The following is a 27932-nucleotide window of genomic DNA, read 5'->3' on the forward strand; positions in this document are numbered from 1 at the left end:
CTTGGTTTTCCCTATATGACTTGACATGGTTGGATGTGCAACATTTGGATGTTATAAGGGCAGTGCCCCCTCTTTTAGAGGCTGTGCATTCAATCCAGCCATGTTACATGGAATCATGGAATGGTTTGTGTGGGAAGGGACCTTAAAAATCATCTTGTTCCAGCTCCCTGACATGGACAGGGAGACCTTCCACTACCCCAGGTTGCTCCAAGCCCTGTCCAAACTGGCCTTGGACACTTCCAGGGATGGGGAATTACAAGTCATTAAAGGCTCTTCCCATTCCATGAGTGTTCCTGCTGCCTCCATCACCACAGCTGGTGTCCAGCCCAGCTCAGCTCCACCTTTGAAGGTCTACCCTCATGGCAGGAATTTTGCTGGCTGGATATCTTCATTCCCTCTTGTTCAAAACACTCAAACCACATGTGTAAATCCTGTTAGTGCTTCACCAAACAAAAATACTTTGCTATACAACAGCCTGAAAGCCAAAGGGAACATTTTGGGTGGGAGGACTGCTCCAGGTAGGAATCCCCATCGAGAAGGATGGGAGGGAGCTCACACTGCGGAGCAACTCTCTGCCTGCTTGAGCAGCAAAGGTTATTTCCCACCCTTGTACAACATGTTCTAATATTTAAAAACATTCAGTTGAATTCCACATCTCCCGTGCCCTTTATTTTCCTGACAGCTTCTCCTGGACGGGAAGTACGGGAAAATCCAAACGGCAGCAACCAAGCAAAGAGCCAGGAACCACTGCAGCCACTGACCCGGGGCCAGCCCTGGGTGTTTCGTTTAAAATGCAACTTAGAGAGAGCTGTAAGACTAAATATGTATTCTAACTGCTCTAACACTTAGTAGAACTCTAAGAAAAAGCAGTCTTGGAAGTAGGAAACGCACATCTGAAGGGAAAGCCGGAGCCGCTGCACATCTCCCTTTCTTGGCTGCCAGGAGCAGCAAGGAAGTGATTACACAGCATTTATTTGCAAAATCACAGCCAATAAATCCAACAGCAGCAACACCCACCCTCGAATCACTTGGTCCTTAGTAGGGGGGGAATGAAGGAGAGGTGTAGGTCTGACAAACAGGCAGGTGCATGGCAGGAGCTCCTCATTCTGAACTTTTCGGGAAGAGTTTAAGTCTATAAGGTGGAATATTCACCCAGGCCTGTCCCTTTCCTCTGCACACGCTTTCTTGAAGCCTAGGAAAATACAAAGCCCTAGAAAGGCAATGAAGGTTGTGAAAAGAAAACCCCCTTGAAAGGTTTAAAAAAAAAAATAAAATAGGACTGGGTTGTTGAATGAGGAAACGAGTAAGGGAGAGCAAGAGAAAATAAAATGGTACAAAAAAAGCCATCTCAGTTCCCCTCCCCTTTCCTGGATACAAATACCATCACAAGAAAACCATAGGAAGCGAATCTGACTGCTTTGAAAATCACTGAGGTCAAAAGCACGAGAGAAGAAAGGAAAAAGGATTAAACAAAGGGATGATATAATCTCCCCAGCCATAATTCAAACCTTCGAGGTATAAATAGCTCCACTACAGGGCTCAAGTCAACCACTAATTTACAGAGCAATCAGGAGGGGGAGGCAGATCCCCATCCCCACAAGCAGATTAATCCTTAATTGCTCGGTTTTTTGCATTTCTGACACCTTCCTTTGAAGTCCCAAAGCCGGTACCGTCTCACAAAAGGCACTGACGAGCCTGAAAATTGGCGAGAGATGAGCCTTGCTGCTGCTTGTTTGGGCCCCGTGCACAGTCCCAGATGCTTTCCTGGGTCCTCCATTCAGAGAAGAAAGGAGACGGATGGAATCCACGGGGATAAGGGACGATCAAAGCCGGTGTTTGCCCGTTTGACAGAAAGGGAAGCGGGACTCGGCTGCGGGCTCGTGTTTCACAGTGTTTCTGCAAGACCTTAATTGCAGATAAATACTTACTGGGACAACTCAATTGCTTGTGAGCACTTCAATCGCTTCGGAGGCTTCGTGAATCCCTCTAGGAATGCTTGTAAGGACGGCGTGTACGATGCCGGGATGAGAGGAGCAGGATCACCAGGATCATCTGCTTGGTGGGGACTTTGGCTTCCAGAAAGGGACACCCAACCCCTCCTCCAGTGTTCTGTCCCTCCCTCTCGATTCAAGCTTGATCCAAGGCAACAACGATAATGGAAATGCAACTATGCAGGAGTTTCTTCGGTCCCTGCACGTATCCTCCCTCCAACTGCATCAGTTTTTAGGGGAGAAATTCCTTCATTCTTCACCACACTGTGAACTTCTGCACTGAGGTTTAAGAGCACATCCCTGGATGTGTCTTCGAGAGCCCTGGTCTTCCTGTTCCCTTGTACATCCCGTGTTCCCAGGGGGAATGACTGAGTGTTTGGTGCTTTCCTAATCATACTGACTGTGTCCTGGCATCTCCTGCACATCCTCTTGTGTCTAGTGGGTTAATTAACCATCCTGCCCCTGCTCAGGTGGGTCCTGAATTCCAGACTATTTAACTAAATAAAAATATCATAATAGAATCAATGGTTTGGCTTGGAAGGAACCTGAAAGATCACCTTGTTTAATCCCCTGGCATGGGTAGGGACACCTTCCACTAGCCCAGGTTGCTCCAAGCCCCATCCAACCTGGCCTTGGACACTTCCAGGGATCCAGGAGCAGCCAAAGCTTCTCTGGGCAACCTGTGCCAGGGCCTCACCACTCTCACAGCCAGGAATTCCTTCCCAATATCCCATCTAAGATCCCTTCCCAATATCTTCCCTCCGGTACTGGGAAGCCATTCCCCATGTCCTGCCCCTTCGTCCCTTGTCCCCAGTCCCTCTCCAGCTCTCCTGGAGCCCCTTCAGGCCCTGCCAGGGGCTCTCAGCTCTCCCTGGAGCCTTCTCTTCTCCAGGGGAACCCCCCCAGCTCTCCCAGCCTGGCTCCAGAGCAGAGGGGCTCCAGCCCTGGCAGCATCTCTGGGGCCTCCTCTGGACTCTCTCCAGCAGCTCCACGTCCTTGTGCTGTTGTTCCCAGGGCTGGAGCAGCTCTGCAGGGGGGCCTCACCTCAGACAGGGGCAGAGGGGCAGAATCCCCCCCTGCCCTGCTGCCCACACTGGGGGATCAGCCCAGGGCATGGGGAGGGGGGGGTTCTGGTGCCAGTACACATGGCTGGGTCATGTCCAGCCTCTCATCCACCAACACCCCCAAATCCTTCTCCCCAGGGCTGCTCCAGATGGATTCAATGCCACGTAGGCTGGTGAGAAAAAAATAACTTTGCTCCTCCCCCGAAACAGAAGTTGGACAATTCACATCAGAAGTGGATCAAGCACAAAGTAAAAGTCACCAACAGAAATGCTTAAAACGCAGCAAATTCTACTAAATTCAAATGTGAAAGTATCACTGAGGAAAAAAAAACAAAACAAAACAACAGAACATCTTGTGGTATGAAACCCTCGAAATATATGCTAAAAAATTTTATAACACAGAATTCTTCCATATTTTTGCTCCCAAGAATAAAGACCAGGGTAAATGACAAGCTGAAAGGGGCTGAAAGTTGTCTTGCTGTGAGCCTCTGTTAACAAAAATCAGTGTATGGATGAAATCATTCAAGCTGGAAGACTGAGAAAAGGTTTTAAAAGTTACTTTTCCTTTTCAAAGGAAAAATCTGGCTTGTGGTGAAGAGAAGCAGCAAATCGGTTCATGACATTTCTTCCCTTCTGTGACTGAGAAAATTCATTAAAATTACCATTTCTGCATAAGAAAATAAAGTCATTTCATTACAAGCAAGACACAAAGCTTCTTTCCCTGCTAAGGTTCAAAATCCAGGGCTGCTCTCGTTGGGTTACAAAGCAGGGATGCTCAAGGCACAGTGTGTGGATCAAGGGTGAGACTGAGCATCCTGGTGATCATCTGCATCCCATCACTTCAACCAGCATTTCCCATTAAGCACCTGTTAGAGATTGATTATCATCTTCAGCAAGCTGACAGTCCCTCCAAAAGCACAGAGACAGCCACTCTACAAACAATGAAAACTCCTAAACACCTGCCTGAGGGGTGAAGAAACTCGTGTCCAGCAGATACTACCTTTTTTTTTTATTATTTAAGGGCAAATAAAATTGAAGCGGGCAGTAGATGTTTTAAAGCAGTTAATGCAGAGAAGAACATCTCACTAAAACATCTTCCCAAATGGTACATTGCAGGCCCTATTCAAAGCACATAAAAATAGAGAAATAAGACATTAAATAGGTTTCGATCAAGCCTCTGGCTGGTGCTTTAAAAACACATTTAATAGATTCACCTCTGAAGCAAAACAGGATCTGAGGGAGATCCTCCAGCAAAGCTGACCTTGCACAGAGCAACTGGCTGAAAACCAGTGCCATACTGGGCCTCCCAGTTTGGTTTTGTGCCTGTTGTGCACCCCCAGTGCAATATTTGAGGGTGGTTTCAGTGCTGCTGGGGGCATCCGAGCCAAGCCAGGCACAGTGGCAGCTGAAGAGCACAAAATGCTTCCTGTGACCCCTCATTTGGGGAAACAACTGGAGTTTCAGATTGGTTTTTTGCCTGTAACTGGTGTCTTTAAGGGGACACCTGCTCTGGTGCCCCAGCCCTTCCAGATAATTTGATTTTTGCTCAGATTTAACTCTTTCCCTCCAGACCCTTCACACTGTTCTTGGTCATGATGTCCTACCATCTGCCTTTACCACATCTATAGCTTTGAGTTCATCTTTGGGATGAAGGCAGGGAGCTGCTGAGCATCCCTGCAAGTTCCTGCTCAACTCCCATCACTTTTTCTTCCCATGTATCTCTCTGAGTCCTCTTGCATGGATTAAAACATACACAATGTGCATCCAGACCAACTTCTTTCCTGAAAAACCCAACCCAGCAAGCCAGTTGCTCCATCATCTTTCCACTGCTTAATCCCTTGGGTCATTTCACTGTCTCCTGCAGAGTTTTCCCATTCCCTCCACTGTTCTCTGTAAGGAGGAACACAGAGCACAGGGATGTTTAATTAAAGAGTTAATTAAACCCAAATGGGATGCAGCTGCAGAGACCTTCCTGCTCAGCCACACCTGTACCTCAGAAGCTCAGATGTCCTTTTAGATTCCATAATATCCACTCATTTTTTGGGGAGAAACAGCAACATTTAATCCTCAAAACTAGTTTGTCTCAAAACCAAAGCTGTTCTGCAAAAACTAAGGCACGGTCTTGTTCACACAGTCTTGTTGACTCAGGAACCTGGTCTAGTGGAAGGTGTCCCTGCCCATGGCAGGGAGCTGGACTAGATGGTCTTTAAGGTTCCTCCCAACCCAAACCATTCTGTGATTCTATGATACTATGACTTCTCCAACTTCTCGTACGAGAATGGAAGCTAGTTTTTATGCTAATTTTTAAAAATTATTTTATTTTGTTATTCAGGCCCAGTTCTAGTGGAATCTCCAACCTCCAAACTTCCTCTATAACAACAGCACTTTGACCTTATCCTTCCTCAAAGCTCAGCCCAAGGTAAGACCTGAGGTTGCCAAGAAACATCTGCTGAGCGAGGTACCAGCCAAGCCCCTTGCAGGGGGGAAAGAGCCATGCAGAGGTAAAACCCAGCTTCATTGCAGTATAAATTCCATCTGCATTTGAAGTATTTCACTTTAAAGAGCTTTTCCCCTCCCTCCAGCTCTCCAAAGAGCTAATCAACCTTGCTGAATTGCTCACCAAGGGACACAAACCACATCAGATGGAAGCAGAACCTGCGCAAGCTGCAATATTTGATCACACACAGCCCCCACCCCACAAAAGTTCTCTGCAGCAGCAAAACCATAGGGATTACAGCATTTCTTTCCCCAAATATTGCACATTTCACCTGGTACATCACCCTCTTCCTGCACTACACCACAGCCAAGTCATCCACTGGGCAGAAGCACCTGGGTAACAGAGAGGATGGGAGAGAAAAGCAAACATCTTGCAAAACACATCAACCTTGATGGGTATCTATAAAACTCACTCAAAAAACAAATATGGGAATTAAATTCCCTGTCCCTGAGCAACAGTCAACCAAAATCTAGTTCCTCTCTAAAAACAGTCCTCCTCCTTGGTCCACAGAGAACCCTTCCATGTTCCCCAAGAAATAATTTACCTCCTTCCCCAGCGAGCACATCCCTCGGCTCCACAGGTACCAACTGTCCTCCCTCTCACCCGAAGTGTGACTATATTTTGATGAAGCTCAGAGCATGTGGTGGAGTTCGTAAGGGTGATAACAAATTTTGTGTCAGAACCGGAGGATTTACGCATCAGAAGCCTGCCTGTTTCTCCCCAGCTGCAGCCGTTTCCCTGCTGCCGGATATCACTTCCCATAAAACGCACCCGACACAGGTAAAGCATCGCAGCACCTGGAAAATCTCAGAGAGTCATCAAATTTTCCAGCCTGCCTTATCTGCCCACGTACATCCATAAGGAGGAAAAAAAAAAACAAACAACCCAAATATCTGCTTGCCCTCAGAGTGACCCTGTGTGAAAAGGGAACAGGTCCCTGGCCAGGCACCGGCGGTTCCGCACCACGAGGGGATCATCCACGTGTATAACAAGGCCAAGACAGATCCGTTCAGCCAGGGCCGTGAGAGGTCCACGTGTCACCTGCCAAATTCCAAATGCAATTTTTCACCCTTTGTTTTCAATCATTGCATAATCCACGGAAGGTTTAGACAGCAATATTAAAGGAAAAGTCACCGGTGGAGAGGGAGGAAAACACCGGCGACGGTGCCAGCCCTGACAGGGGATTTCCACGCTTCGCTCTTGGAAAGACCTGATAAGATGGATATATTTGTTTTAGCTTTCAGCAAGGAACCTCAAGGATTTGGATTACAAAATCCTTAAATAACATCACGGGAACTGAGTACTGCAAAAGGAGATATGAGAAGTTAATGGTGTTAGTAACCACTGACCTGGATAATCCCATTGCTGACCTGGACCCGACTGACTGAATGTATTCCTGAAACCTGGATGTGGTTTTACAGCACATGGTAAGGTCTTGGGGCAAGAAATCTATTGGGTACACTTCCATAACTTCATGGCTTTTGGTTTATATCAGCTGGGACCAGATGTTCCCCTCTAGCCCTGCAAGCTTCAGTGTCTGATACTGTGAAGAAAATGTCACTGAAGCAGCTGCACTTGTGTTTTACCAACAAACCCAAAGCACGTCTGATTTAAACTCCTCCTCTTCTCTGTTAGAAGGGACCTTAAAGACCATCTAGTCCCATCCTCTGCCATGGGCAGGGACACCTTCCACTGCACCAGGTTGCTCCAAGCTCCATCCAACTTGGCCTTGGACACTTCCAAGGATGGGGGGCAGCCAATATGTCACCCGCCAAAATTGAAGGATCTATTTTACGGATGATGTGGATAGACTCAACCCTCTCACAAGACCAAATATAATCAGAAATGTGTTTGAAAACACCAACCTGAAAAAGAACTGCCTCCATAGATTCAGGCCCACCAGTGTCAGCAGTAACTGTGTTCAGCAGTAATTAGCTAAATTAGCACGGCTTGATCTCAGTGGAGACAAGATGCTGAGGAAGCCCTTAAACTTAGCAACCAAACATCACTCAAAACCTGAACCCAGGCTGCAGACCGCAGCTGCAACCCTCATGAAAGCTGAAGCTGTGGTTGCTACGCCCTGGCAACGTATTTTTGAGGTAACCACCAATTTGGTGCAGTTTCCCATCTGATTCAGGCAACAGGTACATCAGTTGCTGGTATCGGTTTTTCAGGACTGAATTTTAATAAAAACAACACGTCTCAGGAGGATGTGAGAGCAGTTGATGTCTGTGCACTGATAGTGATGTCTAATTAACATAAAAATGAGGTTTTCCTAATCACCTGCAAGAGGAAACCTGCTTGCAGAACAAGCTACCGGGGAAAAAAAAATAAATTACTCTTCAGGGAGGTAGTTGTCAGGATAAGATGGAGGGTGGATGTGTTTATTTATACCCAGCAGCTCCAGGTAGGGGCTGCAGGTCCCGACACGCTGCCTGGTGCGGTTCCTGCAAGGTTTTTCTCCTTCCCATCCCCACTCCACAGTCAGCTCCGACCGCCCAGCGCTGGAGGTGTGTGCTGGGTACTGATGGCACTGTGTGCAACACTTCCTACAAATCCCAGGGTATTTTTAGGATGCAGCAGGCCAGGTCAGCCTCACCTCAGTGATGTCAAATTCCACGTAGAGGTTTGAAGCTTCAAAGGAAAGAGGTGGGGAGAAGCGCTGGTGGGATTTAGGAGCACTGGTCATTTGGGATTCCTGGTCTCAGGGCAACCTCTGTGTTTCCAAAATGCACTCCAAGGCTCAGCCTGCACATCAACAAGTCTCAAAATGTGAGAGCAATCTTTAAAGGTTTGAGAAGGGCTGAAGATGTTGGTGGCTTCGACCGAAACTACCAGAACAAACCTACTGAGCGGAGGAAAATGGGCTTGGCCACCGCCCAAAGCAAAAGCCACCAGGATGAACCAGTGTAGGACTGGGATGAGTCCTGAGCCACCACCTCCTCTCACATCTCCTGCAGTTTGCTCAGGGAGAAGATCAAGCTGTGGCACTTTTTGAAGAGCAATCCTTAAGGGGTCTGTCGGCAGCCGGTGCCTCCCCGCTGGAGGGTACAGCTGGAGGGGCCTGAGCTGCACAGCAGCAGCACCCTGATGACAAATTAAATTTCAAGTTACTACGGGAACACATACCAGAGGAAGGAGCCAACCACAATTACTGACTTATCTCGCAGGAAAGATATTTCAGTTATTGTGGGTAGCACCGAAAACAACAGCTCGGTGACGGGCGCTGCTGGAACCGGTGAGGGAAACCACACGTGTCGAGCTCTTCTGCAAATCCACAGGGCATGTCAGCTTGGCTGCCAGCTCCCAAAAGAGGTAACACAGCTGGAGGAGGCACAGGGAAGGATATGGATGGTGCAAAAGTAGTGAATGGCTTTGGATGGGCTTTGTTGAAATTAAGACGTGTGGGTTCAGCGCTCGCCCTCTCAAGAACTCAGCACTCAGCACTGCACTGCTATCAGTGACTGTCCCCTCCACACCTGCATGGTTTCTGCCCTTTTGAGTACCTCTGGCAGTTGTTTCACACACTTACAGATAGATCCATACAATGCCACATCTCCATCTCTTTGTGCACCTTGCTCCAATTGCTTTTCCCGATCCAGGACCGCTCCCAGGAACGGTGGGACCACAGATGCTCCACCTGTCCCATTGCTCACACCTGCCCCTGATGCTCTGTGCCACAGGGATTTCTTTCAGTAAATAAAGAAACTCTCACAGTTTTCCCCACCAAAGCCAATTTTTGACAAAATAAATCCCTCACAAAAAGTATTTTAGATGAACATCTCAACACATTTACCATAACCTTCTCTACTGTCTACAAGGAGAAAATAAAGAATTACAAGCAAATTATTTAATACCATCAAGTTTAGTCAAATTTTAAGCGAGGATGCCAGGTTTAGAGTAGAATTTAGAGTAAAATAAAGAGCTTGATTTTGTACATGAAACCTGGTTTGAAGTCACCCAAACTTCAAATCATTCTTTCCTCGCTCTTCTTATTCCTACAAAACACCATAATTTTAAATATTGGATAATTTGAGTCTGCAGCCTGAAAGTTTCTCCAAAACATCAGCTCTTGCTTTTTTTTTGCAGACAGACTGATGACACTGTAGCTCATTTGCTTAATTAGAGATTTACAGAAAGCTCTCTATAGGAGAAGGGGAAACCCTTCAAATGAAAAGCTTTAAGTGCAGAATCAAGAGACCATCCACAATGGCTGTTTACTCCCGTCTTGTACATAATTTTGGGCCACACTATATCAATCAGCAGCTGCAACTAATGGCACTACACTTCCTAAATGTAAAAGTGAGCTCTGCAAGAGGCCAAGCACAATTATACCAAGATTTTCCTAAGAGGAGGATGTTGCTTTTAGAAAATCGTGCTGGGACGGGGAAAGAAATCAGTGCATAGAATAAACACACAAATCTTGATGCTGTTCCCTTGATTTCAGAAGCTTTGTTTCTATTACTCCATCTTCCCTTCCCTCAAACACTTGGCTTTTGCTGACCACTGCACCAGGCACACAGATCCTTCTCCAAAGGGGTGCTCGGGTGCTGTGGAGCACGGAGAGAAGGCTCACACAGATGTGCATTTTGTAAGAAACAATAATTCATGCAAATCCCTGCTCCAAGCAAATTCCACAGTAGTGCATCTTATCACAAGCCAAACAAAAGGTAGGAATACACTGGAGAACTGTGAACCTGTATTAAAAGAATTTGCTCTTGTTACAGCTTGAATTTCCCCCTCTCCTTCCAACAACTCTCCGCCGACACCAAACACCAACCAGCCATTAATTGCACCCGTTAATCAGAAACGAAAACCCCAATTGTGAGAGGAAGCAAAGTGTGTGTCACATTTGGGAGCCTCTGTGGTGACCCCTAAAGAGGTCAAGACCCTCTTTGCTACTGCAAGAGGAGGCAGAGACCAGCAGTGACCACCACATCGCCCGGATGACGCCTCCAAACACAACAACCACGGCAAAAATGACCCAGCAAGGCAAGAATCCAGATATTAAAGCAGCATAAAAACTAGTTATGAATCCATTTTACTCTGCACACATTTGTATTTCCTTTTCCAAGTTTGCCCAGTTGTTTAGTGCTTTTAACATTGGGGATTTTCCTCTGTTTCATCAGTCAAGAATTGAGCGCTCTCTTGCCACATCTGGAGATGGACCAGCTTTCCACAGAAGCTCAAGATGATAAAAATAAACGAATAAAATATATTTTTAGTTTTTTTTTTTTTTTTTTTATTGAGATGGCAAGTTAAAACCTGAATTCCAACTCAACCACTGGGTTTCAGCAGAACAAAAAAATCCCTGTGCTGAATGCTCTCAAGTAAGAGTCATGTCCCTTCCAACTCCGCACCAACAGAGACCTTATTATCCTTTGGGGGAGGAAGTCAGATTTTTTCCACTTAGTTACATTCCCAGGTAGTTCTTAAATAAGATTTCCCTTCCCTCTGTGTTTAAAGGGACACTTCAGCACAAGTTAATGCGTGGCCACAGTGCCATGGTTGTGTACTGAACCCTAAAATAGAGCGATGACCGCTGGGCCACCGGCCAGCGCGATTTTATTTCAAGGACAGGACAAATGAGAAGATGCCAAAATTAACAGCACTTCTTCCTACCTTAAATATCATAAGTCAATCGTCCACCTGCATGTCATCAGGAGCCCATCAAGGTTCTTCCAGTGGTGCCCCCTGAAAACAAACAGACGAACAAACAAAGCTTTTCAAACCAAAGAGTTAAAATTCAGCATCGTCTTGGAAAAAGAAGCATTTTTACTGCTGCCAGAAGGGTGATTCTGCTTCATTTTACCAAATGCAAAATGCAGCTTTGCATGAAAAAATGAAAATAACTTTTAAATACAGAAAGCAAAATCGTGAGTTTCCAAGGTTGAAAGTGCTTTTGGGCAGAGGTGGCAGGAGGGAATTCCAGGGCAGCAGCAGTTATGGATGAGGAGACTCCGATGTTCCCAGATCGTCCTGATATGTGCACTGCTGCTTGGGGTAAGGAATGTAAAGTTTTTGAGGGTCCACAGCTAGAGGAAATAGGTCATTTCTATCATAGTGAAGGCACCACAATCACCTTAGGCTCCCATGAGGGTGTATTTCCCCAGACACAAGAAGTTTGGGCATTTGGAAAAGCAGTTCTGTGTCTGTTTATTTATTCCCACCCCAAGGGAAGGGGACAGAAAGCTGCCTGGTGGTATCCAGGATTTCTGATGGCCAACTACCCATGAGACAGTCACTAGTGACTTCTTGAAGCCCAAAGCTCCCTGGATACAGACTTTGGCTGTAGGATCAAGTGTGATCCTAAAGGGAAGAGGCTGAAGCTTGTCCCTGCAGCTCAGGGGACCTGCAGGGATGTTTGGGATGTTCTCAGACCTGCACAAAACACCTCCCTCTCCACCAGCTCTCCTGGTTCCACCAGTGTAGGAGCACTGCAGGGGTTCACGGTTCACTCACAACGTCCAGACTGTTTCTGGTTGTTCCCCACTTTTACATCACCAGCCAAGTCATTCCCACTCCCTGTGCCTCTGTTCCCTATCCCCAAAACATTTTTTACCCACGCCAGCTTTAAGGCAGCAGCAGGCTCCTCACAGGAATCTGCAGAGCCAACCCCCAGCTAATCCCATCTTCTGGGCTGCTGCTGTAAAGCACAAAATTAGAGACCTGAGGCACTTCTGGATTTCGAGTTGAATATATTTCACCAAATTAATATTTTTTTCCTATCGACATCTCTTCTGCCCAGCCTTGGGCAGGATGTGACCCAGCCATCTGCTCCTGCGGTGCCAGGAGCTGTGGGGCTCAGACATAATCCCTGGGTGATCTCCTTGTTGTTTTTCATCCTGCTCAAGTGTTGACTTGAGCACTTGTTCAATTAGACAAGCCTCAGCACTTCAATCAGATGGGCTCACAGGGCTGATTTTCTACCTCCACGGAGAAGAAGGAATCTGATTTAGCCGAGTGTAACAGAACCAGGGGCTTCAAAGCAACGAGACCTGGAGATCATGTCTGCTCTGAAGTCTGCCAGAATCACTGCTTAACCCCAGCAGACCACCAGCAACTCCCATTGTAAGAGAAGCTGAGAGAGAGAGCGGATTAAAAGACATTGGATCTGGCAGGGAGGAGGAGAGCTGGGTTACTTTCCCGATATTTCTGTTTTAAGGGAACTGGAGAACAGCTGAGGCATCTGCTTTCTCTTGTCTCTGGCAAACGACCCCCAGATGTGCCGAACTCGCTGGTCTCCCTGTGCCACCTGCATTTTCTTCCTTAAGATCCAGCATTTCCCAACACCTCCCAGGAATGCTGCTGTCCTGGGGCAGAAGGTTCTGAGGGCTGTCTGTCCTCTCCTCCCTGTGCCATGAGGGAGAGGCCTCTCCATCCCTTGGTTAGCTCCATGCACTTGAACAAAGGGGAAAATTCTAAGGCACCAAATCAGGAAGTTGGTATAAATAACTGTGCTGATAATACTTTCATGGTCAATTTATTCCTTCATTCACAAACCTGACGGATTCCGAATGCAGCCTTGGATGGTGCCAAGCCAGGAGAAGCTGGAAGAGTTTGCATTCACCTCCAGCTTCAAGAAGTCGTGATGGAAGGAAGGACTCCCCTTCACAGAATCCTGGAATCCCAGAATGGTTTGGGTTGGAAGGGACCTCAAAGATCATCTCATTCCAACCCCTTGCCATGGGCAGGGACACCTTCCACTAGCCCAGGTTGATCCAAGCCCTGTCCAACCTGGCCTTGGACACTTCCAGGGATTCAGGGGCAGCCACAGCTTCTCTGGGCAACCTGTGCCAGGGCCTCACCTCCCCCACAGCCAAGGATTTCTTCTTCCCAATATCCCATCTATCCCTGCCCTCTGGCAGTGGGAAGCCATTCCCTCTTGTCCTGTCCCTCCATCCCTTGTCCCAAGTCCCTATCCAGCTCTCTTGGAGTCCCTTTACGCACTGGAAGGGGTTGGAAGGCCTCCCCAAAGCCTCCTCTTCTCCAGCTTCCCTGCTGTTACCAGCATCATCTGAGAGTTCAAAGGGAATCAGCAACGAAGCCGAGCTTTTTCCAGAGCTTGGAGCAAGACACAAGCAGCGCACGCTCACGGCTCCTCGCAAGACAAGGACAACATCCCGCCGAAAGAAAAACTATACACTGGGAGACAACAAAACCCAGCAAATGCAAAGGCAGAATGAAAACAAAGAGAGCTCATAAATGTCAGCGGCACACGTCTGAACGGGGTGCAGAGCAGGCTGTGTGTTCAGATGGCTGTACAAACAGATCAGCAGCAGGAGAGGAGGGGGACTGGTGATGCGTGACTCGGCGTGACTCACGGCCCTCACCGCCTGTGACAGGTGAGGAGCGCGGCGCAGGCGGCACTCGGGGATGTCGGAGCAGAAACATCTCCCGTCGAACATCCCTACAAGAGTATCTTACATCCACATCTGTTCTCAGAAATTAGTCATGAGAGGAAACACCAAAGAGCAGACGCAGCCCAGAGCTGAGGGGAAGGCGGCGTGTCCCACACCGGGCTCCTTCAGCCCCGGCCCCACACAAACCTTTCCCCTCATCTGCCTCGCCCCAACCCCACTGTGCCCCAGTGTGCCAGATAATCTTCCCAAAACACGGCATCCTGAGGATCTGGTGCAGTCCCTGACTGCGGCAATCCATCCCTGCAACCCACCTGCCTTAGGAATACTGTAATAATTTGTTATTAATTCTTCATTGCGTATTTTGGGATGAAAGTGATTCAACCTGGTGAGCACACGCGCTGCCACAGCACACCAAAGGTAAGGAAGGCATGCTGGATACAGGAAGGAGCTTCCATTCCCAAAAGACAAAACTCAGTTTTCCAAGCCCGGCATCATTGGGAAACCCAACACCCAGGTACTTCTAGACAATATTGTTACAGAAACTTGCTTCAGAAAGAGCTTCAGCTATGAAAGAGACCACTGGACTCAGTGCCAAGTGTCTTCCAGTACAGTTGGAATCACAGAACCCACAGAATATGCTGAGTTGGAAGGGACCCATCAGGGTCATGCAGTCCAACTCCTGGCCCTGCACAGGACTCCCCAGGAATCACATCATGTGCCTCAGAGAGTTGTCCAAACAATTCTTGGACTCAGGTAGTCTTGGTGCTGTGACCAGGTAGTCCTGGTTTTGGCTGGTACAGAGTTAATTTTCTTCCCAGTAGCTGGTACAGTGTTTTGGATTTAGGATGAAAACAATGTTAATGGATGTGGCACTTGGGGACATGGGTTAGTGGAGGCCTTGGCAGTGCTGAGGGAACGACTGGACTTGATGACCCCAGAGGGCTTTTCCAACTTAAAACAATTCTGTGATTCTTATGATGCTGGATCAACCTTATTGTGTTCAAGGCCAGGTTGGACTGGGCTTGGAGCAACCTGGTCTAGTGGAAGGTGTCCCTGCCCACTGCAGGGGGTTGGAACTTTATAATCTTTAAGGTCCCTTCCAACCCAAACCATTCCGTGATTCTCTGATTCTCTGGAACAATTTTACAGTGCAACACCATTTCTTTTGTAAAAACAAGGTCACAGCCTAAGAGGTCTCTCTTGGAAGAAACCCTGCTGAGACAGTGCTTTGGGAATTCAGACGACGGCAGCAGTTTTGTTAATCGGGAACATTAACGGTATAAAACCTTACACACAAAAAATGTTCAACATCAGCGGCTGGCAAAGGTGGCCCACAGTTCCAGAACTCCTCCATCCCTTACTAAAATAATTAAAATAAAAGTAACGCAGGTATTAGTTGGCTAGATAGCCCCAAATCCCACCGCCTGTTAATCCACCTGAAAGCCAAGTGTATCAAGGCAAATTAAAGCTGCCTTTAATCCATGCAAATCTCAGCCCAGGAATCCTTTATTCTCTTACCTCCTGCCACGAGTTTAGTCCTGCCCTGCACCCCTCGGAGCTGCCAGAGCAAAACAACACAAAGCTCTGTATTTTAGTAACAGGGAGAAGAAATTTCGGACCTTTCGGACATTTTTGGGTGGACACAGCTTTGTGTTTCCTTGGTTGGGTGAGACCAAGCCCTGTTCCACCTGTGCTTGGCTTAATCACATGTATCGACACACATAAATTAGGGCAATTTGTGCATAAATTAGGCAGCATCATTATGCTAATTGGGATGGTATGATTGTGCTGAGTGTGTTTGCAATCTGCCACAATCCTCTGGGACAGCACTGAGAGGGAGATGCTGCCTCTGGAAAGGCTGGAGCTCTGTTGGGATCCTGCTGTGGCAGGTACGGCCCCACAGGAACCCGAAATAAGCCTAAATAACTAAAAAGAAGGGCCAAAGAGACCTGGTGTGATCTGCTTCCTCTGAAATGCTGGTTTCTGTTCTAAGGCATGATGCCACCTTCCAAAATAAACTGTTTCCTAAATATTACATCCCTGATGCATGAAACAGGTCGATGGGTACAGAGAGAGGCTGCTAGAAAAATAAACCCCCTAAGGTGTATGTGAAACAAAAAAGAGCAGGAGACTCAAATCCCTGCACTTATCAAATCCCTCAAATCCCTGACTTATGTGAAGAAACAATCCCCTCACAAAACCCAGAGCCACTGCACTGTACCCCTTTCAAATCCCACCTGAACTGCAGCAGAGGTTGGGATGCTCGCTGGGATTAGGGATGTATCAGAGAGGATCCCTGATGATCCCTGTCCTAAAAGAAAAAAACCACCCTAAATCTTTCCCATTGAATGAGCAAGGATAACGCAGGAACAAATTAACTGCTAAGTGACAGTTTCTCCTTTTGGAATCACAGAATCTCCTGAGCTGGAAGGGACCCACAAGGATCATCGAGTCCAACTCCTGGCCCTGCACGGGACAGCCCCAAGAATCACATCAGAGACTCAGTTAAACAGCCATACATGGGTAGGTCCATGTGTGATAGGTCCAATCTCCTACCTGGAGTAGGAAATTATCAAGGGTTTTTGTCAAGACCTTACCAAAACATTGATTTTTTTAGCTATTCCAGAGTTATCCTTCAGTCTGAGCTCCCAGCGCCTCCAGGGCTGCAGTCGACGTCCCTGTGGAGAGGATGGTTGTGCTTCTCCTGGTGATGTTCAGCTGCAACTCCAGGGGCTGGGGCTGCACCACATCTCCCTCCTCCTTATGGGCACCAGGGGATGCTCCCAAAGTCATTCAATTTTCCTTCCCAAACTGGTCACTAATTTACTTGCCAAATGGGACCATTATGATGAAAAATCCCCCCTGCGGGACTTGAGCTCTCTCCCTTCAGAGGGAATTCGAGCTTGGTTTATTCTCCAGGATCCAGCCAGGAGTTTTTCCTCTGACAGACGTGCTGGCACTTTGCCTGGCTAAAAAACACACAGCAGAAGAGCAGCAAGCACTAAACTACTACCACAAGTGTTAAAAAAAAAATCAACTTTGAGTAAACCATCTGGTTACACTCACTGAGCCACAGGTGAGAGCAAACACAATACGCTCTGCGCAGCACCAAAAAAATCATCAATTTTCAGAGAATAAGGGTGCAAAATACCGAACTAGCCCAGGAACAGATGCCCAGGTGAAGGGTTTTTAATGCCTTTGACATCAGCATTCCTGCACTTCTGCATTTCTTTGCTGCTTTGACCTTATAAATCTCAAGAGGTGGATTTTACAGCAGCACCCAGAGCTGCCTGGCTGCAGTGTAAGGCAACCCGGCACAGGCTGCCAAGAGAAGCTGTGGCTGCCCCATCCCTGGAAGTGTCCAAGGCCAGGTTGGATGAGGCTTGGAGCAACCTGGATAGTGGAAGGTGTCCCTGCCCGTGGCAGGGGGGTTGAAACTAGATGAGCTTCAACGAAGGTTAAAGGATGAAAATACTGAAAGTGCAGGGTCACACAGGAATTGGGGGAGTAAACTGAGCTGCTCCAGCTGCAGGACCATTATTGAGGCACGAAGGAAAAAAACCCACAGACAGCTTCCTTCTGTTCTTCTGCAGCTCCCCTTGAGCACGAGTGCCTGGGTGGGGGCTTTCCCCCCGTCTTTAAGCAGAACCCCTCTAAGCAGTTTAGCAGTGAAAGCACACTCATTTCTCTCTCCCTAAGAAGGAATATGGGTTCTGGCACGGGCCAGCATCAGCGCCTTAACACCCAGTAATTCCAAGGCCCTTCCGAACACCCAATATCTTATCACAGCAACAGCTTTAAAACCTCTTCTCTTGCACCATTTGGTGATAATTAGTTTAAGCCTGTCACCAGCAGATCAGTTTTGGATTGCAACTAAGCCAAAGGGATATGAAAAGGTTTTGTCCAAAGACTCTCCACACACCAAATCAGCTCAAAAAAAGGAAAACACAAAACACGAGCTGGCTGCACCAGCCAGTTCCAACAGTTTCTGCCGCTCTGAAGGGAGCACAGCAAGATTTAATAAACAAGCTCAATAACGTTATTCTTCCCTGTTTTATTTCCCCTTAAAGCATCAGCCCAATTTGGTTTTTGTTTCCATCACAAGCAGCTCCTTTAATCGTCTCTGACGGGAGCACAACGCGGGGCCACCCCGGCCCCTGCCAGCTCCCAGTTCATGGCACACGGAGCTGCTCTGCCTCGCTACAGCAATTCCTGTAATTCAAGTCTGGCAAACAATTCCTGGGCTGAAAATGGGACAGCATCCAATCGTTATCTCCTTGCTTGCTTGCAAAAAAAAAAAAAAAAAAAAAAAAACCCAAACCAAAAACCAAACCCCGTGTATTTACTGTACCTGCCTGTTTGCCGTGCTGGCAGCACCACCACGCAGGTGTGACAGCAACAAACACCGGCAGCCTCTCACAGCTTTGCCTGTTGATGTCTCTCCTTTCATCCCAGCAAACAGCATGTCAGAGCTAAAGGAGCAACTGAGAGCAAGGAAAGCATCCGGCTGCTTCCCTGACAGCTGAACAAGCCGGCAGCTTTCAGGAGGCAAAAGCTTTCCTACGCTTTCCAACCACGGCGGCTCGTTTTACAGCTGGGCTCGATGATCTCAAAGGTCTTTTCCAACCTAAATGATCTGATAATTCTAATAGGCAGTCACCTTAAGTTTTGGTGCTTCCACACAGCCTCGCTGGTGTTTCCAACCTCACTCACCTGTACCAATCCACAGATTTCCACACCCCAAAATAACGTATTAAAGGCCGAAAAAACCCATCGGTTTTCCTGCAGCCGCATTAATTGAGGACCAATCCCTGGCCCAGCGCAGGAACCCGGCGCACAAACGGAGGTGAAAGGCTTTTGTTGGAATGGTTTCGCTCCCCATGACACACCTGATAAGAGCCCGGAGCGACGACACACCCCGAGATAAACCAGCCGGGTTCAAACCTTCGGAGCCCAATTCCGCATCCCCGGCAAGGGGTGGGAAACAAACACCTAAAGAAAACACGCTGTGCATAACCAGACCATTTCCCTTGGCAGAGCTCTCTGCTTCCCTCTCCTCGCCCTGTCTGCCTGCGCACGTAGGAACCATTCCCTGGCATTTTCCGAGCTGCTGTCTGGCTCTGCTCCCATGGATGGGATGCAGGGCTGGTGCCCGATCCCGGAGCAGCTGTGTGTCCAGGAGCGCCTCACGATCTTCTCCTGGCGCTTGTAAAATTTAGGTCTTGCTGTTTCTTAAATTGGAATGTGCAAAGAGACAGGGCAAAGCTGTTTGAAAAGAGGCATCCTTTATAAATGTAAGGGATGACAGTGTTGGGAATAAAAGAAATCCAGGGACGCAGAAGTGGCCACTGACCCCAAGAGCAATGTTCAGGGAAGCCAGTGGATGTACAGCTGTATGCAAGAGGTGTTCATTAGGGATGATTTGATAGTCAAATACTGGCATATAGAAACACAGAATGGCTTGGGTTGGAAGGGACCTTAAATTCCACCCCCTGCCATGGGCAGGGACACCTTCCACTAGCCCAGGTTGCTCCAAGCCCCATCCAACCTGGCCTTGGACACTTCCAGGATCCCAGGGCAGTCACAGCTTCTCTGGGCAATCTGTGCCAGGGCCTCCCCACCCTCACAGCCAACAATTCCTTCCCAATATCCCATCTAACCCTGCCCTCTGGCAGCGAGAAGCCACTCCCCCTTTTCCTTGTCCAAAGTCTCTCTCCAGCTCTCCTGGACCCCCTTTAGGCACTGGAAGGTTCTGGAAGGTCTCCCCAGAGCCTTCACTTCTCCAGGTGAACACCCCCAGCTCTCCTAGCCTGCCTCCATAGGAGACTGTGGGCCATATGGATATAAGGAGATAGACCATCAAGCTGTGACCCTACCTGAACACACCTTGGGAGGGCACGTCGGTCTTCCCGAGCTCCCACCAGGGAATCTGGAGCTGCCCAACGCATTGTACACAGGGCAACGTGCAACCCAGTCACTGAGGTCTCATTTCTAAGCAAAACACTTGCAACCTTTCTATTCCTCTTCCTCTTTTGACTTCCTTGATGAATAAACAAACTTATGAAGGGGGGAAAAAAAACCCACTCGCACGACCAGTCGTCCTCTGCACAGCCCAGGTTTGCTGGGAGCAGCTTGGGAGAGGAAAGGGATGCCAGGCTTTTAGCAGTGCATTGGGGACACGAGCTGCCACGGGGCAGGTGGTGGGGCACAACTTCACACAGTGCTATTTCTGCTGGTGGCTCAGGGCTGGTTTAGTTTTTGGGAAGGTGTGTTAATCCAGCCCACTGGCAGGCAGGACATGTGGCTGGTTTATATCCATCTCTGGAAGTGTCCAAGGCCAGGTTGCACAGGGCTTGGAGCAACCTGGGCTAGTGGAAGGTGTCTCTGCCCATGGCAGGGGGTCAGAACAAGATGATCTTTCAGGTCCCTTCCGACCCAAACCAATCTAGAATTCCATTAAATGTGCTTCCTCAAAGGTTTTGGGAAAGAAATCCCACACCCCATCACGCTGTTGGCTTTGCCAGATCTCGAATTCAAGAATTTCCATGTCTGATCTACCCCTAACCCACACTCCATCCACAGTGCCACTCCCTGCTCTGCACACTGGTGCAAACCGCCGTGATGGAAACCTCCCTGTTCCTGCCGGGAGAGGCTTCAGTTTAGTTGGGTGTTCCTGCCCATCATTTCACCAAATCCCAGCCCACAGACTGCCAAGCCCCAAGGCAGAGATTCATCCACCTGAAGGCAAACAGGATCTGGTTTTAAGGCAGACCCACATGACACAGTGCGTGTGATGGAGTCAAGTGGTGGTTTCAGCTGGGATTTCTGTGCATGCAGGAGTTGGGACAGGGACAGGGACATGGAGTGACCCTTCAGGAAGCAAGCCCAGGAACAAGCTCCATCCAGTTATAGCATCGGACAGCGGCAGGATGTTCTTCATTCCTCCCACAGATGGATTTCTGAGCTCTGGATATAAATACATGGTTGTAGTTGGGATTGTGGGATCAGAACTACAGCAAGGTCCTGCTGCTCAAAAAGCAACGTCTCCTTTCAGCCTGTCACTAACACTTGGACTCCTCAGCACCCTTTTTGCTGGCCCCTTTCTGAAGCCCAGGCTCTGCACCTCAAGGTCTGTTATCAGTGCTGATCAGGACACCTCACACACCTCTGTGGCACCTCAACCCCATCCTGCTCCAGCTGAACGTCAAACAAATCCTCAGAAGGTGATGATAGTGCAAAATAAGGCTTTTAACAAAAGCAAAAGCAGAACATGGTGGGGGGGAGGGGGAGGAAATTAAACCAGAGCAGCAGAGACCAAAGGAAAATGGGTTTCACTTCTGGCATTGGCACTGCATCACTTCAGTGCGTTCATGGCAGAGTTTCACCTCCAGGCTTGACTATCAGGCTCTAAATTCACTGTCAAAGTAAAGTCTGCAAGTAAATCCACTCAATTTTATAGAAACATAGAATTATTTAGGTTGGAAAAGGCCTCTAAGACTATTGAATCTGACCCTTAACCCAGCACTGCCAAGGCCAGCACTGACCCCTGTCCCCAAGTGCCACATCCACACAGCTTTTAAATCCCTCCAGGGACGGGGACTCCACCACTGCCCTGGGCAGCTGTGCCAGGGCTGGACAACCCTTTCCAGGAAGAAATTTTCCCTAATATTGAACCTAAACCTCCCCTGGAACAACTCGAGGCCATTTCCTCTTATCCTGTCCTGGGAGCAGAGCCCAACCCCCCCCCCCCCTCCCCAGCTCCCCCCTCCTGTCAGGGAGTTGCAGAGCCAGAAGGTCCCCCCTGAGCCTCCTTTTCTCCAGGCTGAGCCCCCCCAGCTCCCTCGGCCTCTCCTCATCAGACTTGTGCTCCAGACACAAGTTCTTAAATAGAGTAAGAAATAACCAGCAGTTCCTTTGCTTATATTTATTTATAAATGGCTTAACACAACACCCCTCCCACACAACAGGGGTTGTCCTGCAGGAATTCCAAAAGGGGAAGGGACTGACCCTTTGGATGCTGCAGAACCAGGCTGTGCTCTGTTGTGGATTGCTCAGCACTTTGCATCAAACAATAATGTTGGCCCTATTGTAGCTTTTAGGCTGGATTAAATTCAGAGTTTTGACAAACCCCCTGTCACCCAAACACCACTGAAGCCCGTGGGGACTGAGCAGACCCAAGGATCAGGAGAACTGTGGCACAAACCCTTACGTGCCTCAGGTCTGAAAGCATTAAGGGTGTTATTACAATACAAAGGGGCCACGGAGCAGACTTCTGGTCCATTCCACTCAAAATTCCCTCAAAGAGAGAAAGATCCAGGACCTGATTTGATTCCTGCCGGAGTTTTTGATGCCTCTGTTGGAGGGATCCAGTGGACAGCAGGACTAAACCTGCGGGACTCACCACGCCGGTAGCAGGATCCTTCCAACTCTGCGTGAGGAGTCCTGTCATGGGAATTCTGTAACCTTTGGACATACTGGAGATGGAAAGTGGAGCCAAAAGTCATGGATGAGACCTCTTCACAGATGGAAAAATCTTTGACAGAGCTGTGGTGCCAGATGTTCTATGCAGCTGTGGAGCTCTGCTTTAATCCATCACGGTGATCTCCCGTGGTCTTCACACAAACGAAGAGGACTCGGTTCCCTTCAGGGGTTTCTGTTTTGTTTCAATAGTAAAGACCCTGCTCCAGCAGCAAAGTAAATTGTTTGTTTCTCTGGAAGTCCTCTCCATGCCTCTGTATTCTTTGTTTAAAATACAAAACACTGCTTTAAGTGGTTTAGGTTTCTTTTACTTAAACCTGGACATTTTCAGTTCAAATTCACTCAAGTCCTTCCCCCAAGTGAAAGTGAGTGTCCAACCAGAACTGCCTCCCCACACAGATGTCCTGTTCCTACCTCAGCTACCAGGATTTGTTTGATGTGATTAATTACCTAAGCTTTAAAAAAATAAATTAGCAGTGAAGGTGCCAAGTACTCAGAACTCCAACAACATAAAACTGTAAAATCATAGAATCACAGAATGGTTTGGGTTGGAAGGGACCTTAAAGACCATCCAGTTCCACCCCCTGCCATGGGCAGGGACATCTTCCACTAGCCCAGGTTGCTCCAAGCCCCATCCAGCCTGGCCTTGGACACTTTCAGGGATCCAGGGGCAGCCACAGCTTCTCTGGGCAACCTGTGCCAGGGCCTCACCACCCTCACAGTAAATCCTATCCTAATCAACCCAATTTCAGTTTAAAATATTTCCCCTTGTCCTGTCCCTCCATGCCCTCATCCCAAGTCCCTCTCCAGCTCTCCTGGACCTCCTTTAGGCACTGGAAGGGACTCTCAGGTCTCTCTTGAAGCCTTCACTTCTCCAGGTGAACCCCCCCAGCTCTCCCAGCCTTGTCTCCATAACAGAGCTGCTCCAGCCCTGTGATCAACTCAGTGACCTGCTCTGGACTTGTTCCAACAGGTCAATGATCTTCCAGGCTCAGCAGCAAGAGGCTCTGGAATAAGAGCAAGAGCCTGGCTTTTCCTCTAAGCCCAAGAGTAGCCAAGGCACAGTCTCACCACCACGTCTAACAGAGACCCTTGAGCACTGAAAATTATCCCGGCTCTTGCAGGGTCCAGGACGGTGTCAGAAGATCCTGTCAGAAGATCCTGGGTCCAGTCTACCAGGAGCAGCAGCTGGAATATGTCAGGCTACAGCAAAACATCTAAATCTAACTTCTGAGACACACAGCTCCTCCTCTGAAAATCTTGGATGCTTCACAAGCCTGAGGAAAAACAAAGAAATCCATCTGCCACCTCTTAGGGAAGGCACACGCTCCAGGTAAGACAATCTCCTGGGAAAAGGGAGATTAATTTTCTTTTTCTATTCCCACTATTGCCCTGCAGCACGAACAAACCCAAATGGTTTTACCCTAATTTATGCCTGGTTTCCTTAAGTATCCCAAACCTTCCCTGTTCAAAGGAAGGTTTTGCTGCAGAAACTTTTACAGATGGTGAAACGATAAGCTGCAAGCACATGGGGTTGGACTCTGCATCCACGTAAATCAACAGCAAAGCTTCCAGTATTTCCAGGGGACAGGTTTTGCCACAGCTCCAGCTGGGACTAAGAGCACTCACATTCCCTCAATACCACAACAAACCAAATTTGAGACAATCCCTTCTCTGTCTCTGACACCTGAAGCTCTTATTTTCCCTCTAATAAAGGAGGTAATGATTTTCAGGGAGTTTTTCCCTGCTCTGAACAGCTGTTTCTCCAATGCTGTCGATATTCACAATAAATTGGATTTTCTCTCTCTAGATGCTGTTTATTCTGGTTGAATTTAGTTAGGAAAGTGCCATAAACCGAGAACAAGAAAACAGAATTTAAGTGCCAAGATGTTATGGATATCAAAGAGTCGACCTCAAAGATGCAGAGGAACTTCTGGGCTGAATAAAGGTAAAAACTGTGCTCAGAGGGGGATCCCCACTTCCAGGTAGGATGGGGAAGCTCTAAGAAGGCAGGTGGGGAGGAGAGAACCTTTTTGAGCTGTGCAGAAATGTCCTGGATTATCCCAAATGACACACTGTAGCCATAAAACCTTCCCAGGGGAGTAAGTAGGTGATGGACACACACATTCAGAGCTGTTTTCCATTAAAACAGGGAGAGTGATGGTGGCTTGGAAACCCTGCATGTTCCTAAGGAGTTAAAAGGTAGTTATGGAGCCTGGCACGTTTTAACTTTCTGGCAGAGCCTATTTAAATTGCAGGGAAAGCTGAGCTTGTCCAACTGGATAGTCAGACCACAGGTTCCCTCAAATAGGGCTTTGATTCTCCAACACAGCACCCGAAATCCTCTTTGGCTTTTATAAAACACATGTGGAATCACGCTCCCCATTGCACAACGGGGCTTGAGGGAGAATTCCAAGTGTGTAGGTATAAGCTGGAGGTCATTGCTCTGGAAGGGCTGAGGATTTCTCTGGCAACAGAGAAGAGGACAAGCTGGTCCTGGTGGCAAAGCTGCCTTGAGAGCTACTGACAGTGGCAGCACCTGCTGAGGTGAAAGCATGAGGGGTTTGCTCAAGCGCAGCAAACAAAAATAGAAAAAAAGACAAAAAATATGAGCAAATATCTGAGAGAAACACTAAGATCAAGTAGTTTTTGTGGTCCAAACGACCCAATCCAGGATTCACTTACTGGGTACTTTGCTCTGCTCTCCCAGGCAGCACTTTTGGGCTGGGAGGGCAGCCCTAGCTGAGGAGTCAACTCGGAGATGGGGAGTTGTCCATGTGGTTTGTGTCCACCAAGCCCATTACCAGGAGGTCAGTTCACTTCAAGGCTTCTTCCAAATGCCTGATTTTCATACAGGTGTTCTCAGTTCACTGAGCCTTCTCTGAAATGCACTGCTGCCCAAAAGCCAACTCTTATTATTTCTGTATCCTTGCATTTCCCATGCTGCTCTAACACTTCCAATATTCACCACTGCTTCCACACTTTTTCTGGTCTCAAGCCCACTGCTCTGCCAACCTTATCTTAAAATATGCTGTCAGGGTGAAATAAAACCTTTGCCTGTGACAGGCAGGTCAGAACCAGAGGGGAGATCTCCCTGCAGCAAAGGGATTATAGAATCATGGAATGGTTTGGGTTGGAAGGGACCCTAAAGACCACTCTGTTCCGACTCTGCCATGGGCAGGGACACCTTCAACTAGACCAGGCTGCTCAAATCCCTGTCCAGCCTGGCCTTGAACACTTCCAGGCATGGGGCAGCCACAGCTTCTTTGGGAAACCTGTGCTAGGACCTCACCACCCTCACAGCAAAGAATTTCCTTCTAATATCTAACCTAAATCTCTCCTCTTTTAGTTTAAAACCATCCTCCCTTGTCCTATCACTATCTGCCTGTTTAAAAAGTCACTCCTCCTCTTTTTTATAAGCCCCTTTAGGTACTGAAATGCCACATCCTCTCTGCAGACACCACATACAGGAGCTCCCAGTTATTACTTTTGCAGGGGACGACACAACATCATGTCCCTTCTCCACTGAGCAAGGCCACAGTTTAAAACTGGTGCTATTAGACTTAGTCTAGAAAGCGTGAACAGGACCCAGGAGCTCCCAAATTCAGATTATTTTCATAAGGAAAATAACCTGAGCTCTGCAGCAGATCAGAGAATCGTGATCCTGAGTTGGAAGGGACCCACAAAGATCATTGAGTCCAACTCCTCTGACAGGCACAAATGACTGTGCAACACTGACTGCAGATGGGCAGCTCTGCACACCCACAAACCAGGCTGTGCAGTCACCACTCCAGGGCTGACACAGAGAGATTTTGGAGCTTTATCCCACGGCTTTGCTCTGAAAGAACCGTTGATTGACAGGAGCCAGTTCAATGGACTCGCAGGAAGGCCAGGGCAGGAATGGGCTGAGAACAAGGCTGGTGCTTCCCTCCCAACAGCAGAAAGCAGTACACACGGACCAGGGTGCACAAAAGCTTTTGTTTTACATCTCAAAACCAACCCACCATTGCTGTTCCAGGACTGACAACTGCCTATGCAAGCAGTGGTGCTAAAACCCAAACCGCATCTTGGCCAAAAAACTGACTTGGTGGGGCTTGACTCCTGAAAAGAGACTTTTTATAAAGAAACACAGGTAAGAACATTTCATCTCAAAGCAAATCCCAGAAGGAAAAGCCTCCCCTGGACGCTGTTGGAGGTTAAAACCCAGTAAATGACATTTAGTGATGCTGGATGGGTGTGGGCTGGGATGAGCTCAGCCGTGCAGCACTGGCTCGGGGCACGTCCTCATCCCCCTTTTTTTATACAATCATAGAATGGTTTAGGTTGGAAGGGATCTTAAAGATCATCCGGTTCCAACCCCCTGCCATGGGCAGGGACTCTCTTTTGGAGAGGAACAGCCTCCCTGAGCCAGGCTGTGCAGTTTCCAGTAGCAACTGTGCCTAATCCAGCCCGGAGACAAAACTGCCGGCGCTCATTCATACCCACGGCACGTGCCGGGCAGACTCTGGGCATGGCCACAACTACTGCATGGGGGATTTTTATTTTCTCAGTTTAAGCTTAGTTTTAAAACATTTTTTTTTTTTAAAAAATAAGCATATTTAAATTGGTTTTTACAAATACACCATTTAAAGAGATGAGGTTGGGGTCGGCTTCAGTCGAAAGGATGCACAAAAGCTTTTCCTTCTGCACGTTCACTGTACAAAACACATTGGTTTCAGTGCTTTATTTTCACAGTGTTGGAGAAATCAGCAAGAAAGAAGCTGCTTTAGTGATGAGATTCTTGATTTTTTTTTTTAAAGAATTATGAGAAAGAACAGAAAACTCACATTGAAAAGGGTTAAATCAGCAGTTGCTCTGCCCTGTATTCAGGTCACAGAACCAAAAAGCCATCTAATTGACAAAATAGTGCTGGGATCACATCACCTATTAGGTACTGACAGCAAGGAATGTAAAGACTGAAGAAAAATAAAAAAATACGTGTTTTCTAGAGAAGTTTCAGAAGGACCAAGTCATCAGAGATGTGGGTTAATGACCTAGGATGAAATATCACCAAACAGCTAATCCATATTTTTGGTGATTTCTTCAACAAATTTCTATTTTAATTTGAGGTATGTGGTAGGTACACAAATACAGAGATGTTTGCCCCTTTTTCTCTCTGGGCTCACTCAGCCACCAGAGCCAGGGGAGAAAGGGAGCTTAGCAGCTTTCCAGCATGTCCAAGGAGGTCAGGGAGAAGGGAGAGCCCGGTTTTCAAAGGACCACAGGGCAGGAGGACATGAGACATGAGGCAGAAGATGAAATGAGATGTTTGAAGTGGAGGGAGAAGCTTTTCCACCGTGGGGTCAGTCAAGCTGGTTGCCCTGAGTGGTTGGACAACTTCCATCCCTGAAGGTTTCCAAGACTGAGCTGGATAAAGCCCTGAGCACAGTCAGAATCATTAAGGTTGGAAAATCCCTCTGAGATCATTGAGTCCAACTGTTCCCCCAGCACTGCCAAGGCCACCACTGACCCATGTCCCCAAGTGCCACATCCACATGGT

The 27932-nt window shown here is 47.9% G+C and overlaps 1 protein-coding gene across 1 annotated transcript in view; it reads right to left on the reverse strand.

Annotated features, from left to right (window-relative positions):
• The window catches only part of PTPRA (protein tyrosine phosphatase receptor type A), a 117862-nt gene that overhangs the window by 47584 nt on the left and 42346 nt on the right, over nt 1-27932 (reverse strand). Inside the window, exon 3 of the mRNA XM_027712659.2 lies at nt 11175-11246. Coding sequence (XP_027568460.1) covers nt 11175-11186 — 12 coding nt within the window. The 5' untranslated portion in view covers nt 11187-11246. The remainder of the gene's footprint in view (nt 1-11174; nt 11247-27932) is intronic.

This window comes from Pipra filicauda, unplaced genomic scaffold (genome assembly GCF_003945595.2).
Source record: "Pipra filicauda isolate LSUMZ 115617 unplaced genomic scaffold, ASM394559v2 scaffold422_size665910_pilon, whole genome shotgun sequence".
Taxonomy (NCBI): domain Eukaryota; kingdom Metazoa; phylum Chordata; class Aves; order Passeriformes; family Pipridae; genus Pipra; species Pipra filicauda.